Source organism: Gymnoscopelus microlampas, assembly GCF_963454915.1.
Source record: "Gymnoscopelus microlampas genome assembly, chromosome: 13".
Classification (NCBI taxonomy): Eukaryota; Metazoa; Chordata; class Actinopteri; order Myctophiformes; family Myctophidae; genus Gymnoscopelus; species Gymnoscopelus microlampas.
Genome location: NC_139950.1, coordinates 17,349,638 through 17,368,575, shown reverse-complemented (window position 1 = coordinate 17,368,575; position 18,938 = coordinate 17,349,638). Strand labels below are relative to the sequence as shown.

Sequence of the window (18,938 nt, the reverse complement as noted above, 5' to 3'; positions counted from 1 at the left end):
TCGTAGCGCGACACCGAGTGCCGCGCTACGATTGGGCAAATCTTTGAATGTTTACATTTTTAAAGCGAAATTTTGACTGAGAAGTTGTATAGCAGTGGCTCTCAAACTTTATCAAGGACCCCTAAAGTGATATTTGGCCACGGACCCCCATCTGAAAATACATTGTACCAGGGACCCCCATACAAGATTTTCGTTGTTAGAATATTAAGAATATATATATATATCGTTTTTTTCAGATTTTTTGAAAATATCAGATCTACAAGCTCACAAGATGCTTGTGAGCTTGTCTACCAGCTATTTTAAAATATTTAGGGTTAAAGGGGTTTAAACTGATTTTGATGCTAAATTAACTCATTTTGCTGGGGACCCCCTGGAACCCCCCTCAAGGACCCCCGGTGGCCCCCGTACCCCACTTTGAGAACCACTGCAGTATAGGTTTGACAAATGTAGCTTTTGCACAATTGTTGTTTCAATTCTAACACAAAGCTTAAAGCTGCAATCCTTAAGTTTTATGTACAGTACTGCCCTGGATCAAACATGTACTGTTCATTCAAGAGAGAATCCCCCCCTTGGCCAGGGGAGATAATGCGAGTATGAGCTTCAGGCAGTACTACTTATCAACCCGTTGGTGTCCTACCTAATGCCAGGGTCCCACTTTCTCAATTGAATTGCAGGGAGACCCACCTCTAACCACTACAGACATGCTAGTTATGTTTTTATTAACATACTCTAACATATTGATTGGTTAAAATAACATTGTATTCATTAAAACAAGTCCTGGAGTGGATCGTAGCTTTAATGTGTAACGTTTAACACAAACCTTTCGTCCTTGACGCTAATGCCTTGTAATCAGTGGTAGAAAAAGTACTAAAATGTCTTACTTAAGTAAAAGTATCAATACCGCAATGTGGAAGTACTCTGTTACGAGTAAAAGTTCAACATTTACTTGAGTAAAAGTACAAAAGTATTGGTATCAAAATTGACTTAAAGTACCACAAGTAAAAGTACTAAAATGTTTGAAAATAGCAGATCTACAAGCTCACAACACGTCGCAATGCGACACATTGTGAGCTTGTAGATCGGCTATTTTCAAATAGCCTATAGGTAGGAAATGGGGCTAAAGTGGTTACTGTATGTTTTATAATGTAATAATTCATATCTGCAAAGTAACTAGTAAGTTTTCAAATAATTGTAGTGGAGTAAAAGTACAATATTTGCCTCTGAGACGTAGTGGAGTAGAAGTACTGAAAATTGGAAATGCTCCAGTAAAGTAAAAAATACCTCAAAATTGTAAAAAAGTACAGTACTTGAGTAAATGTACTTACTTACTTTATACACCACTGCGCTAATGCCCCGTAATCTGAATTAGGGACAACTTTTAATTGTTCATGTTACTTGGGTACAGTAGGCTATAGTGAATTTGTTTTGGCAACTGGCGCATTGACACATTGATGGCTCACAGAAGTGCTATATAACACACGGTGGCTACAGATGGCACAAGGACAACAGGAGGACCTCACACGCAGCACAGCGCCATAGGGGCGGCGAAACACAAACAATGGACTGTATGCTAAGCTCGCCACCACTGCACCGCACGCAATACACACTCAACATTCCATAACGGCGCAGTATAGTGCTATGTGTCAAGTGTTGCCATTAATCCATTCAATCCGGGAAACGCATCTGTGTCATTTTTTGAGTGGTGCCAACCACTCCTACACTTGACCGTGTGTGTGTGTGTGTCCGTCCGTCCGTATGTTTGAGCACGGCCTCAACAGCTGCAGCTGATTGCAACACAAGGATGCAACCAGTTACACTAATTCACTCATCAAAGGCACCACTCTCTTCACACTGGGTGTGATTTTTAGATAGGCTATTGAAAAATAGCAGATATACAAGCTCGTAGCGCGGCACCGAGTGCCGCGCTACGAGCTTGTAGATCTGCTATTTTTTTGAAAATCGTGAAAATGTGTGCAAATCTTTGAATATATATATTTTTAAAGCGCACATTTGTAACTCAAATCTTTGCTTCTGGGGGGGTCCCTGGAACAAATCATTTTGAGATGGGGGTCCGCGGGCTACATGCATATAATTTTGGGTGGTCCTTGACGTGAAAAAGTTTGAGAACCACTGATGAAAAGTAGCAACATTTTTAGGTGCTGCTAAAATGTTGCTACTGTAGGATTAGGAGGTTAGGATTTTGAAGACATTTTGTAGAATCGACCTCCAGGTCTAAATGAGTTAACAGGATTCTTCTGGATGGAATGATGGGGTTTAGATCACATGATGTAGGTTATTAAATCCTGTGGTAATAAAACACTGTAGTACCATGACTTACAGACAGGTAAACTCTTACAGTAAGTCATGGCACTGGAGGATGCGTATTCTTACGCGAACCATTGAGCAAGAACAAGCGCTCCAACATTTAGATATCATTCATATTTTCTCTTTGTAAAAATATTGAAATCTCATTTAAATACTGTTTGGTTCTCTGCAGGGAAATACCGGACAAGCAGGACAAGCGGGGACCGCAGGAGGCAAGGTACAGTTATATGAACAATTATTTCTTCTTCAGTTATTACTGTACTGTAGGTCATTGGTTCTCAAAGTGGGGTCCGGGGACCCCCAGGGGTACTTGAGGGGGTTCCAGGGGGTCCCCAGCTAAATGATGGACAGGAACCTTCACTTCACTTAAAACCTTCACTTATTGGGGTCCCTGGCTTATCTTTTCAAATGGGGGTCCGCGGGGTAATAAGTGTCAATTAGGGGGTCCTTGACATGAAAAAGTTTGAGAACCACTGCTGTAGGTACTATTTTTCCATGTACAATAGATTTGCGAGGCAAACTTATGCAGGTGTAATCTTTATATATACGACAAGTTTAGTGCTAACTGTGCTGCTGCGCTAAAAAAAATGGTCCCTGCCATCAATTTAAACAGTGAGAAGGATGTAAGGAATCCTAATCTGTTTGAAAAGAAATTTATAGCAAAAGGGGGGGGGGGGGTGGGGGGGGGGGACGACTCTGAATGTTGGAGCATTCAAGCCATTATTAGTGTCCCTAGGCTGCGATGCAAAATAAATGTGGGAAATGAATAAGCAGCCCGTCTCCTCTGCTGTAAACAACCATTCTTATCTGCCCATAACTCATTAAATCCGCTTACTGTGTTATTTTAGCTATAACCATTTAATTTTATACTATCTGCTATTCAAAAATAGCAGATATACAAAACAAAAATAGCAGATATACTTGTAGATCTGCTATTTTTTGTGTGAAAAATCGTGAACATTTCTGCATTAAATGTATGATTTTTTTTAAAACATTTTAAACTAAAATCTTAGCTTTTTGGGATTCTAGAAAGTCAATGTCACAGTAAAATATTAAAACCCCCAAAATGAATTGGGTATTGGTATTTGTCCGAGGACCCCCCCATCTGAAAATATGTTGTTCCAGGGACCCCCAGAGGCAAAGATTTGAGTTAGAAATGTATATATTCAAAGATTTGCACAAATGGTCACGATATTTTTTTTCCTCAAAAAGAGCAGATATACAAGCTCATAGTGCGGCAATTTTTGAATAGCCAAATAAATCTAAAAATGACACAGATGCGCTCCCGTATTGAAGGGGTTAAGAACGAGAAGGAACAACTGCTGCACTGGAGTCTCTCAATGGAAAATAGCACAAGGCTGCGGTTGCGCTCGGCTAATGTAATGTGTCCAAAACGCCTGTGCTGGGAGAAAAGATTAGGTGCTCTTAGGCCGAATGTATTATTTACCGCAAAAAAAATCATGTGTCAGAAGAAAAAAAGAGCACAAGTCAATCTCTTCAAGTTGTTCATAGAGTTTTCTTCATTGGTAACATTTTGCCAGTGTGGTCTTACAAGATAAGTGAATCGGGCCATAACCCTGTTTCTCCATCACTGGAAAAAAGTGCTTATGGTTCAAGAAGGGAATGAGCCTTCCTCCTAGGACAGCTGAATGGACAAGTAGATGTGAATGGTGGGTGTAAAGTACGCAATTACTGAACAGAATGGTGTGTAGTATTGATCAGAGGGGAAAACGGACGAGTCACAAACAGACACCTGTGTTTGTGGCCAACACAGTGCGAAAAAAATTGGAAACAAATCCACACGATCCGAATATGAATGAATGGTAATTATTATTATTATAATATATATTTTTTAAGATTTATATTTTGGCTTTTATGCCTTTATTGATAGGACAGTAGGCTTACAGGAAATGGGGAGAGACACGCAGAAAAGGCCGTCGGGATTGGGAGTCGAACCCGCGACACGCTGTCAGGATAGATTACCAGCCCAGGTGCCCAGACAGTTACGCCAACCGTTCGGGCCATTCATTTTTTTTTACTGACCAAAACGATTACTCTAATGAAACCCTAATACTTTGTCGTAAAACGGTGGCACGCAAAAATAGTGATTGTGAGCTTGTAGATATGCTACAAGGCCTGCTAAGGGGGCCTTGTAGCAATATTTTGTTTCTCTTTCTTTTGATTACAATTGTCTATTTTTCATAATCAATTAAATTGATTAGTTTGATAAACCGTTGCACCCCTAGTTTGCATGAACTTCAACCGGTCTATGCTAGGTAAACGAAGGTATAAGCGTGTGTGTGCTACGTATAGCCATTTGGCTACAGCTGAACATGCTCATACATTGAGGGAAGAGAACGCGTTTGGCTATGAATTGAATTCCTGATGACGGAACAGGTGGCGGCATGCCTATTAAAACCAGATGGCTTTTGGGGTCAGTGGCCTAATTACCATGATGTGGTCTTGGGATTACGGACGTTTTTCAGGGGGCTACTGTTAGACTTTTTGTTTTTTAGGAAAACGTTCTCTGGAATTCCTGGAAGGCACAAACAGCTACATGGGGCATTCAATCATTTGTACCTATAGGACCAAGCGCTGGGATGTGGGACTTGGTGCTATTTCTGTAACTGTCCACATAATAAGTTTGTTAAAGTCAAATCGTGTTTGATGATATTTCCACCAGGGCCACAAACACCCTAATTTCAAGACACCCCCAGACTGAACTAGCTTTCCTCGCTTTTCATTAACCCGTTAAAGCCGGGAACGCATCTGTGTGTCATTTTATAGATTTATTTGGGCTATTAAAAAATAGCAGATCTACAAGCTCGTAGCGCGGCACCGAGTGCCGCGCCACGAGCTTGCAGATCTGCTATTTTTGAAAAATCATGAAAATTGGTGTACATTTTGGAATATATATTGTTTAAAGCAAACATTTTTTAACTCAAATCTTGGCTTTTGGGGGGTCCCTGGAACAACACATTTCCACGGCCAAATACATATCATTTTGGTGGGGGGTCCTTGACATGAAAAACATAGAAACATAACTTTTTTTCAGAAAACTGTCAGGATTTAGAAGACATTTGTAGAATCCCCAGAAGCAAAGATTTGAGTAACAAATGTCTGCTTTAAAATGTATATATATTCAAAGACTTGCAAACATTTTCACGATTTTTCAACAAAAAAAAGTAGCAGATCTACAAGCTCGTAGCACGGCACTCGGTGCCGTGCTACGAGCTTGTATATCTGCTATTTTTGAATAGATATAGCTAAAAATCTAAAATGACACAGTATGTGTTCCCGGTCTAAATGGGTTAATCCTATAAACAGCACCAGGCAAGTCTTAAAACTTTGCATTATTTATTTTTGGCTTGAGACGTTTTGAGCGTGTTATGATAAGGTTAACTGTGCCTGGTGCCTCCTGCTTGGCATTTTATAGCTGCGGTTTCAGGCTGCAACCGGGAGGAAGACAAATATCTCCCCATCAGCAATTAGGTCAGTGAGGTCAATGGTGCCTTTTCCTTTTTTTCCCTGCTGATATGCAAATACATGTTTAAAATGGGTCTAATTAACTATGATGGACGTGTGGTAGCTATAGTGATTAGATAACAATAGAATATTGTATAACTTGTATAACTAATCAATCAATCAAGATTATGTAAATAAACAAATTAATTAGACAAATGAACTCTTAAGTTAAATCACTTTATCTTATGCAGTATTTATGAAACCAAACCACAATTCCCTTGAAATCGATGACTCATCATTTTGCCTAGAACATAGGCCTATTGCATCTTTCATAGTGGTGCATCCACTACTATTATACTATAGCATAAACGTATACGTTTATGCAAATAATATTTACATAAACTTGGAAGCTCCAATTATGTTAACATAAAACATGGAAAATGTAACTTTTCCGTATACAACCAAACCCTCATTAGTACATAAACACATACAGTATACAGGGGGGCGCCGATGGCAGAGTGGTTAAAGGGGAAATCCACCCATTTTCAATATTTAACTATGTCATTAATATAGCATAAAGAAGTTGTGTGGAAATAAGAAAAAAGTTCCCCCCTTTCTGTGTTGCCTTGAAATGGAGGATTGATTGTGGGTTTAACATTGCAAATTATTAATGACATAGTTAAATATTGAAAATGGGTGGATTTCCCCTTTAAGGCCAGTACCACCACATAGGCTTTGATGCCTGACAGTGTGTCCTGGTTTGATTCCTAAGCCCGGCCACAGATTTGCTGCGTGTCTCTCTCTCCACTGTGCTATCAAAATAAAGGTGAAAAACCTACAGTACTTATTGTAGCATATACTGGAATATACATATTGTATGCATTTATTCTTTGGCGTATGCATCACAATATATCACAATGCGTCGCAATACTATATGTTGTCAGCAAAAAAGAAATAAATATGGATAAATATGAATGTAGTTTTCTGATTAGTGGTTTAAAGCTACGTTGATGTTATGGCAGAATACAGCATGTGAGGGAATAGTAATAATAATAAGTAATAAGGAGTCTCTGTGCACCTTATGTATGACACCATATTACATTAATCACATACTGTAGTCAAATTTATTATAATTGATCCGTAATGATTTTTAATTGGCACTTAGCAATAGGGAACTCTCAAGCTATAACGTGTGTGTGTGTGTGTGTGCGTGTGCGTGCGTGCGTGCGTGCGTGCGTGCGTGCGTGCGTGCGTGCGTGCGTGCGTGTGTGCGTGTGTGTGTGTGTGTGTGTGTGTGTGTGCTCGTAACGGAGATGGAGAGGTTGGTGATTAAGGACTTGCCACTCATAGACATAAGTGTAATCAGAGATACACTTGCAGCAGGTCTGCCAGCGTTGGACTCATAGAAAATATAGAACAGACATTCCCCATTCATAACAATGCTTTGCTTTCCATGTCAAATGTGGAGGAGGAAGTAATCAATCAAGGAAACACAATTATATGGCATTAGGATGCATACAACTAAAGAAGTATAAATGGCAGATACAATTAGAAGAGAAAGAAAAAGGAAAGTAACTCAATCAAAGGCAGTTGTAAGTTTATAGTTTGGCTATTTTCGCTATTCTTGAAAAAAGTTGAACATCTTTTTAATGTGTTCACCCATGCCCAATATAAGGGATGCCACGTGAAAGTGGTTAAGTCTGTCTGTGGGTTTTTATACATATTTAACCAATGAAAAGAGCTTGTGACTAAATAATATCTGCCCTGGACCACTGCTTCTTTCCATTTCCTCACAATTAACGGATTTTGGATATATACAAGGCTTCTGCATGACAGCAACGAAATGGGCGAAACAATCCTGTGCAAAAATGACCTGAAGCCTCAGCACACTAAACAAACATCCCTAGCATCTTCTGCAAACATCATCACCTGTCTGTGTACAGCGGAAGCATACAGTCAACATAAAAGATAAATAAATAGAATGGGCAGCTGTGCTGCTGTGTTAACCCATTCAAACCGGGAACGCATCTGTGTAACCACTTTAACCATTATTTTATACTTTGGCTATAAAAAGATTGCCGCGCTACAAGCTTGTAGATCTGCAATTTTTTCGAAGAATTGTGTCAATTTGTGCAAATCTTTGATATATTATTTTTAAGCGAACATTTTTTAACTCAAATCTTTGCTTCTGGGGGTCCCTGGAACTATTTGTTTTGAGATGGGGGTCTACGGCCAAATACATATATGTTTTGTTGTTTGGTTGCCATATCAGTGGTGCTCAAACTTTTTCAATGTCAAGGACCTTTGTTCCAGGGACCCCCAAAAGCAAATACTGGAGTTAAAAATGTTTGCTTAAAAAGATATATATATATTCAAAGCTTTGCACACTTTTTCACGATAAAAAAAGAAAATAGCAGATCTACAAGCTCATAGCGCGGCACTCGGTGCCGCGCTATGAGCTTGTATATCTGCTATTTTTGAATAGCCCAAAGAAATCTAAAATGACAAAGATGCGTTCCCGGCTTTAAAGGGTTAACTTAACAATTGAGGATGTTTTGAACGGTCTTCATAGTGTGAGAGACGAGGCCATGGTTTTTAGTTTTCTACTCTGTTATTTGAGCAGTCTGGGTTTGCTGTGTGAGTCACTGCCTCATCCCACTTACACCTGAAATCTAATTTCAGCTCCTCAACAAATCAATAACTTGACACATTTTATTTACTTACTGGACAACAGAATTCATATCAAATCCTATTATGGCGCTGAACGCCGAATCAATGAAGTCGAGGGCAAAACATGATCTAGGCCTACAGACTTTGGTGAGAAAAAAAATGTCTCACAGTTAGAGAGAGGTGTGTTGAAATTTTACACCAAAAAAAAATCTAATTGTGTGGATCTCGGGATCCACATAGGAACTACATGGCTCCAATGCGGACCTCAGATTTCATGTGACGTCAGTCATATATTATTATGATGTCAGTTGTCTATGTCACAGTGGTTCTCAAACGTTTATGTCGAGGACCCCCAAAATTATATGTATTTGGCCGCGGACCCCCATCTCAAAATATTTTGTTCCAGGAACTCCCAGAAGCAAAGATTTGAGTTTGTTTGCTTTAAAAAACGTATATTCAAAGATTTGCAGATCTTTGAATATAGATAGCAGATTTACAAGCTCATATGAGCTTGTAAATCTGCTATTTTTGAATAGCCACGGTATAAAATATGGATAAAGGGGTTAAAATGATGGTGACGCTTTATTCATTTTGCTGGGGACCCCCTGGTACCCCCTCAAGGACCCTTGGGGGTCCCCGGACCCCACTTTGAGAACCAGTGGTCTATGGTGTACAGTATCTGTGATGCATTACTCCAGATTTGCACACGAATTTGATCATTGTCTTCCATTATAATTAAGATGAAAAAGTATTGAACATACCATTAACAAGACACACACACACACACACACACACACACACACACACACACACACACACACACACACACACACACACACACACACACACACACACACACACACACACACACACACACACACACACAGACCCTCTCATAGAGGGCCAGCATCTTGCAGAACGCTGCGAAGACGCACGCGTAGATTTAAATCACAGTTTGTGATCCTGCAACATGCTTAACCTTACATTTGCATCTAACCTTTTTCTAATCCATAATGCTGATGTTAGTAATAAAGGTGTTAATCTGGTCATCACAGCCACTGCCAAGATCTATTTGACACTAACATAGAACAGAACATACTGTAATAACATAGACTAGGTGGATTATTATGAAAGGCGAATTCTTATGATGATATCCAGATGGATTTTGTTATACACCTTTTTATCCATTAACTTCACGGGCAATGGTGGATAAAGTACTTAAGTAAAAGTGTCAAAGTATCAAAAGTAAAAGTACTAAAATATTTGAAATTAGCAGATCTACAAGCTCACAACGCGTCGCATCGCGACGCGTTGTGAGCTTGTAGATCGGCTATTTTGAAATAGCCTAGATGTAAAATAGGGCTAAATTGGTTAATGTATGTTTTATAATGTAATCATTTATATCTGCATCTTATAACTAGTAACTGAAGTTTTAAAATCATTGTCGTGGAGTAAAAGTACAATATTTGCCTCTGAGATGTAGTGGAGTAGAAGTAAAAATACTGACAATTGGAAATACTCCAGTAAAGTAAAAGTACCTCAAAATTGTAGTTGAGTTAATGTACTTAGTTACTTTACACCACTGTTCCCGGGTATCATCCCGCCTAATGCAAAGTCGTGGAATGTGCAGTGTGGTTCAACATCCAAAAATACCACCGTTTACTTTTGGGTGATATTTGCCGTGTATATCTTTCATTCATTGTGTTTAAAACGTTCATGAAAGTTTGATGACCGGTTTAAACAGAATGATGACCTACATTCTCCACAGCGAACCGTCTGTGTTTGGAGACATTTCCTCTTTGACAGTACAAATGGTAATGACCATTAACTGAGACGTTTTTTTCGTGCCTTGTGGGATGTGTGTTCGTGCACCACGACTATTAACCATTTAAGACCTGGAACGCATCTGTGTCATTTTTTTTATTTCTTTGGCTATTCAAAAATAGCAGATCTACAAGCTCATAGCGCGGCACCGAGTGCCGCGCTATGAGCTTGTAGATCTGCTATTTTTGAAAAATCTTGAAAATGTTTGCAAATCCTTGAATATATACATATATATATATGTTCTTTTTTAAAGCTTTTTTTTTTTTTTACTCAAATCTTTGCTTCTGGGGGTCCATGGAACAACATATTTTGAGATGGGAGTCCGCGGCCAAATACATATACTTTTGGGGTCCTTGACATGAAAAAGTTTGAAAACCACTGATATTATAGCAACATAAGTTTTTTCTTAGGATTTTTGTTATGATTTAGAAGTCATGTGTAGAATCCCCAGAAGCAAAGATTTTAGTTAAAAATGTTTGCTTTAAAAATATATATATTCAAAGATTTGCACAAATGTTTCATGATAAAAAAAAAAAAAGCAGATCTACAAGCTCATAGCGCGGTGCCCAGTGCCGCGCTATGAGCTTGTAGATCTGCTATTTTTGAATAGCCAAATAAATCTAAAAATGACACACAGATGCGTTCCCGTTCTTAATGGGTTAAATCACTGGAAGATTAGCTGAGGAATAGCAATTGATTCTTGGGCATCTGTACAATATTTTGAAACAGATGTCATGCTCAGATACAATACATGCATAGCAATTTGTTTTCCTCTCATTCAGCCTGACCTCGTTCTGTGAGAATGTGTTTGGTACATCAAGGTAATGCTGCGCAATTCACAATTCACACCGATAGCTGAATTCCCAAGAGGATTCCAACGACTCTTGACTAATACAGCGCTCATCTACTGCATACTTAAGTCATTACTTCAAATGAAGATTACATAATCCAAAAAATACCATTAACCGCTTGAACCCTGTATTGACCAGGGTTGCCCAGGGGGTCTATCCTTCTTTCTTCCCTCTACACCAAATCTCTTCACCAAAAATAGCCTAAAGTAACTGAGTACATTTACTCAAGTACCGTATTCAAGTACAAGTTTTAGGTATTTTTCCACTACATATCAGAAGCAAATGTTGTACTTTTACTCCACTATTCTTTGAAAACGTTAGCTACTAGTTACTTTTTAGACTTTGATTATTATCACAAAACACACTAACCACTTCAGCCCTATATACAGTACATTTCAGCCATTTGAAAATAGCAGATCTACAAGCTCACAATGCGTCGCATTGTGAGCTTTTTTAATACATTTTGAACTTGTGAAATGGGACATTATGCACAATGAGTACCTTTACTTTTGTACTATACTATACTGTATATTTTGATACCAATACTTTTGCACTTTTACTCAAGTACATTTTGGATTCCGGACTTTCACTTGTAACAGAGTATTTCTACATTGCAGTATTGATACTTTTACTTAAGTAAAAGATGTGAGAACTTTTTTCCACCACTGGCCAGTCAGTCTACAGTACAAGCTCACAGCTTGTAGCTTGAGCTTGTAGATCCGCTATTTAGGCCAAATGTTCGCCTGACATGACTTTGCCCGAATCGGGACTGGTTTGAACCAGTTGAAACAGGTTTCAACCAGTTGAAACAGGTTTCAACCGGTTAATAAGACAATCTCATAAGACTTTGAGTTACTGACAGTTTCAGTCTGCAGAACCTTATTCTGTTAAAAAGTTTAGAAAATAGTGGGCGAAGCACTGGCTATCCTTTCTGTATTAATTACAATTTAATTTGACTTTGTCAAGATTAACCAAAGGCATCTCTACAGTTTAGAGCATTTAACCCATTTGAACCGGGAAAGCATCTGTGTCGTTTTTAGATTTTAGCTACGTATATATATATAGCACATTGGTTCTCAAAGTGGGGTCGGGGGACCTCCAGGGGATCTTGGGGGGGTACCAGGGGGTCCCCAGCAAAAGTAGTTAAGTCACAATCATTTTAACCACTTTAATCATATTTTATACTTTGGCTATTCAAAAATAGCAGATTTGCTATTTTTGAAAAATCATGAAAATGTGTGAGCATTTTTTTATATATATTTGAAACATTTTTAACTCAAATCTTTGCTTCTGGGGGTCCCTGGAACAACATATTTTGAGATGGGGGGGGTCCGCAGCCAAATACATTTAATTTTTGGAGGTCCTTGACATGAAAAGGTTTGAGAACCACTGATATAGAAACATACTTTTTTTTTTTTTTTACTGTTAGGATTTAGAAGACCTCTTGTAGAACGGGCCTATCAGCTATCAGGTCTTAATGGGTTAAAGGCGTGCACGATGATAACTGAAGGCCAGGCCGCCATGACCTACATGAAAAGCCTTTTTGGGGAGAGGTCCACGAGGGATTACAATGGCTGTGTTACTCCATCATACAGTAAACACACTATCCCAGCCATTACAGTGGGAGTCGGACACAGGATTCTAATTCACTGCAAAGGGATTAACCCATTAAGGGCCCGAGGTTCCCATTCTACAAAATGTCTTCTAAATCCTAACAGTTTTTTTTTTGAAAAAAAACGTATGTTTCTATATCAGTGGTTCTCAAACTTTTTCATGTCAAGGACCCCCAAAATGATATGTATTTAGCCCGCGGACCCCCGTCTCAAATATTTTTCCAGGGACCCCCCCATAAGCAAAGATTTGAGTGACAAATGTTAGCTTTAAAAAATATATATATTAAAAGATTTGCACAAATTTTCGGAATTTTTCAAAAATAGCAGATCTACAAGCTCGTAGCGCGGCACTCGGTGCCGCGCTACGAGCTTGTATATCTGCTATTTTTGAATAGCCAAATTATAAAATAGTGTTTTTTTAGCTCAAATCTAAAAAATGACACAGATGCGTTCCAGGTCTTAATGGATTAAAAACTGCTATGATTAATCCAGGGGGTCCCTCAGGAAATTAAACAGATAAGTAGTAGGGTTATAAGAATGCAGCTTACTTGAAAGGAAATCCATTTTGTTACAGCCTCACACATAAAGCCCTGGTATTACTAGATTTACTAGCTCCTGCATTCATGTGAAACACAGGCAATGATGATGGCGAAATTAAAATTGTTTCTTCTTACAATACGCTAGGTGTGTGTGTGTGTGTGTGTGTGTGTGTGTGTGTGTGTGTGTGTGTGTGTGTGTGTGTGTGCGCGCATCTATTACAAATGTCTTCTGCCCTCATGGCTTGTGTTTTCAATTAACCCTTTAAGACCGGGAACGCATCGGTGTGTCATTTTTAGATTTCTTTGGCTATTCAAAAAGCTTTGAGCTTGTATATCTGCTTTTTTTTTTTTAACGTGGAAGATTTGTGCAAATCTTTGAATATCTATATATGCTTTAAAGCGAACACTTTTCACTCCGATCTGTGCTTCTGGGGGTCCCTGGAACAACATATTTTGAGATGGGGGGTCCGCGGCCAAATATCATTTTGGGGGTCCTTGACATGGAAAAGTTGGAGCACCACTGATATAGCAACATACCGTTAGGATTTAGAAAACATTTTTAGATATGCATTTGGCCGCGGACCCCCTTCTCAAAATGCTTTATTCCAGGGACCCCCAGAAGCAAGGATTTGAGTTACAAATGTTTGCTTAATAAAATATATAAAAAATATATATATATCAAGATTCTTCAAAAATAGCAGATCTACAAGCTCGTAGCGCGGCACTCGGTGCCGCGCTATGAGCTTGTATATCTGCTATTTTTGAACGGCCAAAGAAACCTAAAAATGACACAGATGCGTTCCCGGTCGTAAAGGGTTAATTGTCTTTAATTCAATTTGCGAAAGGTTCACAAAGCACACACATCCCAAACTATAAAATCCCAGGTGCTGGACAGAAGACCACATTTAAACTAGAAATATAGAGTTTACACACTTAGATCACACGCTCCAAGGTGTATTATTTAATTACCTAAGGTACAGTACCTTGTTTTTGGTAATAATTCAATTATTGCCGAGGTACATAGGTGGTAACCTTGGTACACTAAGGGAGCGTGATATAGTCTGCAGACTTAATATTTCTATTTTTAACCCATTAAGACTTGAAGGCGATTCTACAAATGTCTTCTAAATCCCAACAGTATTCTGAAAAACTATGTTTCTATATCAGTGGTGCTCAAACTTGTCAAGGACCCCCAAAATTATATGTATTTGGCCGCCGACCCCCATCTCAAAATGTTTTTGTTCCAGGGACCCCCATAAGCAAAGAATTGAGTTAAAAATGTTTGCTTTAATCAATATATATTCAAAGATTTTCACACATTTTCACAAATTTTCAAAAATAGCAGATCTACAAGCTCTACAATCTAGCAGATCTACAAGCTCATAGAGTGCCGCGCTATGAGCTTGTATATCTGCTATTTTTGAGAAACCAAAGTGTAAAATAATGCTTTTTAGCTCAAATGAAAAAGTGACACAGATGCGTTCGAGGTCTTAATGGGTTTATTCAATTTGTCACTTATTGTATCCCCCAAAATGAGAAATTCCCCAAATTCTAGTCGAGACAGTTTATTATCACACCGACACTGAGTTTGTCTTAAGCTGTCAAAACTTATCCATTGTTCACATTAACATTTACCGGAGGTAAATTGTGATTGCCTTCTCGGAAAAGGGGTTTTGTGTAGAGGGCTGAATAGGAATTTCATATGGGAGGCCAGGCTTGAATTTATGACGGCGCTATAAAATATACATTCCCCATATGCACTATAGTGCTTTGTGTGAGGGTTTTTATCTGTTTCTCTATGAATGACAGCAGCGGTGAATGCATAGTCAGTGCAGGCCTTGAACAAATAGGATCGATGCATTGTAATTGGGGGACACATGGACGGCAGTATGTCTTATCTCATGTTCATTATATATCCAGCACCTGGGGAGAACAATTACCCACCTCCCTTTGAAGAATAATGTGTATCTTATGAAGATCAAATGTTGAGGCAATCTTAACCCATTGAGACCTGAGGCCGATTCTACAAATGTCTTCTAAACAGTATTCTGAAAAAAACGTATGTTTCTATGTCAGTGGTTCTCAAACTTTTTAATGTCAAGGACCCCCAAAATGTATATGTATTTGGCCGCCGACCCCCATCTCAAAATGTTTTGTTCCAGGGACCCCCAGAAGCAAAGAATAGAGTTAAAATGTTCGCTTTAAACAATATATATTCAGAAATTTGCACAAATGTTATTGATTTTTCAAAAATAGCAGATCTACAAGCTCGTAGCGCGGCACTCGGTGCCGCGCTATGAGCTTGTATATCTGCTATTTTTGAATAGCCCAAAGTGTAAAATAATGCTTTTTAGCTCAAATCTAAAAATGACACAGTTCCTGGTCTTAATGGGTTAAATGGACGACTGGACACATTGTCCAGACTCGTTTAATGCAAAGTTCATGTCTCTGCATTGGTCTTAAATGTGGACCGATTTAACTTTTCCATGGAGAGAAGCAAAGCCAACGTTAGATTGAGCTCTTATGAATAGGACTTTGTATTGAAAGAGACAATGAATGCGACGGTGAATTGAAGCTAATGTGTTTAATCAGTCCGTTCGCTTTCAGTTAAGGTCCGTATGAGCTTAAAGGAGTAGTTCACCCAAAAACGTGACTTATTTTCTATCGATTACGCACACCCCATGAAGACTTGAATTCATGAAGATTTTTTTTGTTTTTGTCGCATTCCTGAGCCAATAATTTGATGACCGGCGGAGACTCAATGGAGACTCTTTGAGTCTCCTACCGGAGAGACAGACAGTCATCAAATTAACTCATTCCCTGCCTAGAACGACTAAAACGACTTCTGTCCCATAAGCCATGCCTGCCTAGAACGACTAAAACGACTTTTAAAAAAATACGTTTTTTTTTTTTTTTTTTACCCAAAGACCACAAGGAGATATCATTTTTCGAAGATCTAGACTCCCATCCACTTCCTTGTTAACTTAAAACTTTAAAATTCTGTATCTTTTTTCAATGACAAATCTTGGCAGTGGGCAAACGTGGCCAGAAATAATTCAGGCAGTGAATGAGTTAATGGCGTAGGAATGCGACAAAAACAAAAAAGAAATCCACAAATTCAATGCTTCATGGGGTGTGTAATTGATCGAAAATGTGTACTTTTTTTGGGTGAACTGCTCCTTTAACGTGTGGCAAAAAACAGCCATCTGCCTTTTCTTGTCTTGTCTTTTATTTTCTTGTCTTTTCTTGTCTTGTCTTGTCTTGTCCTGTCCTGTCCTGTCCTGTCCTCTCCTGTCCTCTCCTGTCCTCTCCTGTCCTGTCCTGTCCTTTCCTTTCCTTTCCTGTCCTCTCCTCCAGTCCTTGCCTTTCCCTTTCTGTTCCATTCGTTTCCATTCATTCCATTCCATTTCCTGTCCTTTTCTTGTCTTGTCTTGTCCCTTTACAAAGACAAATCATTTCCTGCATCAGCATTGATCAAACAAAGTAGTTTACTGTGCATGTTTTATGTGTATGACCCTCTCCTCCTCCTCTTGAAGGGAAACGTTATCCCATTGTGCAGCTGTTGTGTCACCGTGTCAGACATAACCGCACAACAGCTGTAGCAGCAAGATGGCTGTTCATCTGAAAACCCGTCAGAAAAGCCACTGACTAATGTGTCAAACCAGAGACCTTTCACTAAACTATTCTCTGCTGCGTGGTTACCTTCAGTGGTGGAAAAAAGTACTTACATTCTTACTAAGACCTGAGGTTTTTTGAAAGTTTTGACATTTTGAAACATTTTGAAAAAAATCGATTTCAAGATTTTTTCAAAAATAGCAGATCTACAAGCTCGTAGCGCGGCACTCGGTGCCGCGCTACGAGCTTGTATATCTGCTATTTTTGAATAGCCAAAGACATCTAAAGTGACACGGATGCGTTCCAGGTCTTAATGGGTTAAGTAAAAGTGTCAATACTGCAATGTGGAAATACTCTGTTACAAGTAAAAGTCCGGAATTCAAAATGTCCTCGAGTGAAAGTACAGAAAGTATTGGTATCAAAATGTACTTGAAAGTACCAAAAGTAGAAAGTACTCAGTACTGCAGAATATCCCATTTCAAGTTTTCAAAATGTATGAAAACATCTTTTGAAAATAGCAGAGCTACAAGCTCACAATGCGTCGCATTCACGACGCATTGTGAGCTTGTAGATCGACTATTTTCAAACGGCCGAAATTGATATAGGGCTGAAGTGGTTAATGTATGTTTTTTTAATAATAAATAGTAGCTAAAGTTTTCAAATAATTGTAGTGGAGTACAAATACAATATTTGCCTCTGAGATGTAGCGTAGTAGAAGTAAAAGCGCTGAACATTGGAAATACTCCAGTGAAGTACCTCAAAATTGTACTTAAGTACTGTACTTGAGTAAATGTACGTAGTTACTTTTACACCGCTGACTAATGCGTCAAACGAGAGACCTTTCGCTAACTGTTCTCCGCATGGGTTCCTTCACAGGGAGACATAGGGCAGGACAGGTCTTCAGCTATCACTTGGCAGAAGGTAGGTGCCCCCCCCCCCACCCCCATTCATGTTCAAATCAGACCTATATTGCTGAATTAATAACAACAATAATGGAGGTCTTTGAAAAGCTACAAAGTGCCTAATCAGGAAGTCAAGCTGCCCCCCGCGTTGGTGACAGAAGTGACAACCCTAATGGTGGCCACTTAACCCTTTGAATCCGGGGGAACGCATGTCATGTCATTTTAGATTTCTTTGGGGGCTATTCAAAAATAGCAGATCTACAAGCTCATAGCGCGGCACCGAGTGCCGCGCTATGAGCTTGTAGATCTGCTATTTTTGGGAAAAAAAAACGTGAAAATGTGTGCAAATCTTTGAATATGTATTTTTTTTAAAGCGAACATTTTGTAAAAATATTTTTGTTCCAGGGACCCCCAGAAGCAAAGATTTGAGTTACAAATGTTCGCTTTAAAAATATATATTCTGAAAGATTTGCACAACTTTTCACAATTTGTCAAAAAATAGCAGATCTACAAGCTTGTATATCTGCTATTTTTGAATAGCCAAAGAAATCTAAAATGACACAGATGTGTTCCCGGATTGAATGGATTAAGACCACTTGAAAGCATATAGACACCCACTCTGTCACACACACGCACACACACACACACACACACACACACACACACACACACACACACACACACACACACACACACACACACACACACACGCAAACGCGCGCACACACACACACACACACACACACACACACACACACACACACACACACACACACACGCACACGCACACAGCTGTAGATACAGATCTTAACACCCCAGATGACAGGGGTGCCAGTGTTTCTGTTCTGTTCAAATGAGGATTAAAAGCAACACATGTTAACCAGAACAGAAAGTGATTGATGCACAATTCACTTGCAATGCTTTATTTATTTATTATTTTTCTTTAGCATGTGGTGATAATCATATTCATGCAGTATATCCACATTATGTTAGGCTCACATTGTAGAGACATACTGTACTGTAATGGCTGATGGAATGTCGTGCAATTAAACCATTATCATCCAAGGCATATCATTATAGGCGAAAAACGTTCAAAGATTCTTGACAGAAATGCATGATGGTACAGTTCATTCT

At 39.0% G+C, this 18,938-nt stretch overlaps 1 protein-coding gene across 3 annotated transcripts in view; it reads left to right on the top strand.

Annotated features, from left to right (window-relative positions):
- LOC311059097 (uncharacterized protein) overlaps positions 1-18,938 on the top strand; it is a 248,307-nt gene that overhangs the window by 31,913 nt on the left and 197,456 nt on the right. For all 3 annotated transcript variants that reach the window (XM_084076729.1, XM_084076728.1, XM_084076730.1), the window contains exons 9-10: positions 2,498-2,542; positions 17,779-17,823. In XM_084076729.1, coding sequence (XP_083932855.1) covers positions 2,498-2,542; positions 17,779-17,823 — 90 coding nt within the window. The remainder of the gene's footprint in view (positions 1-2,497; positions 2,543-17,778; positions 17,824-18,938) is intronic.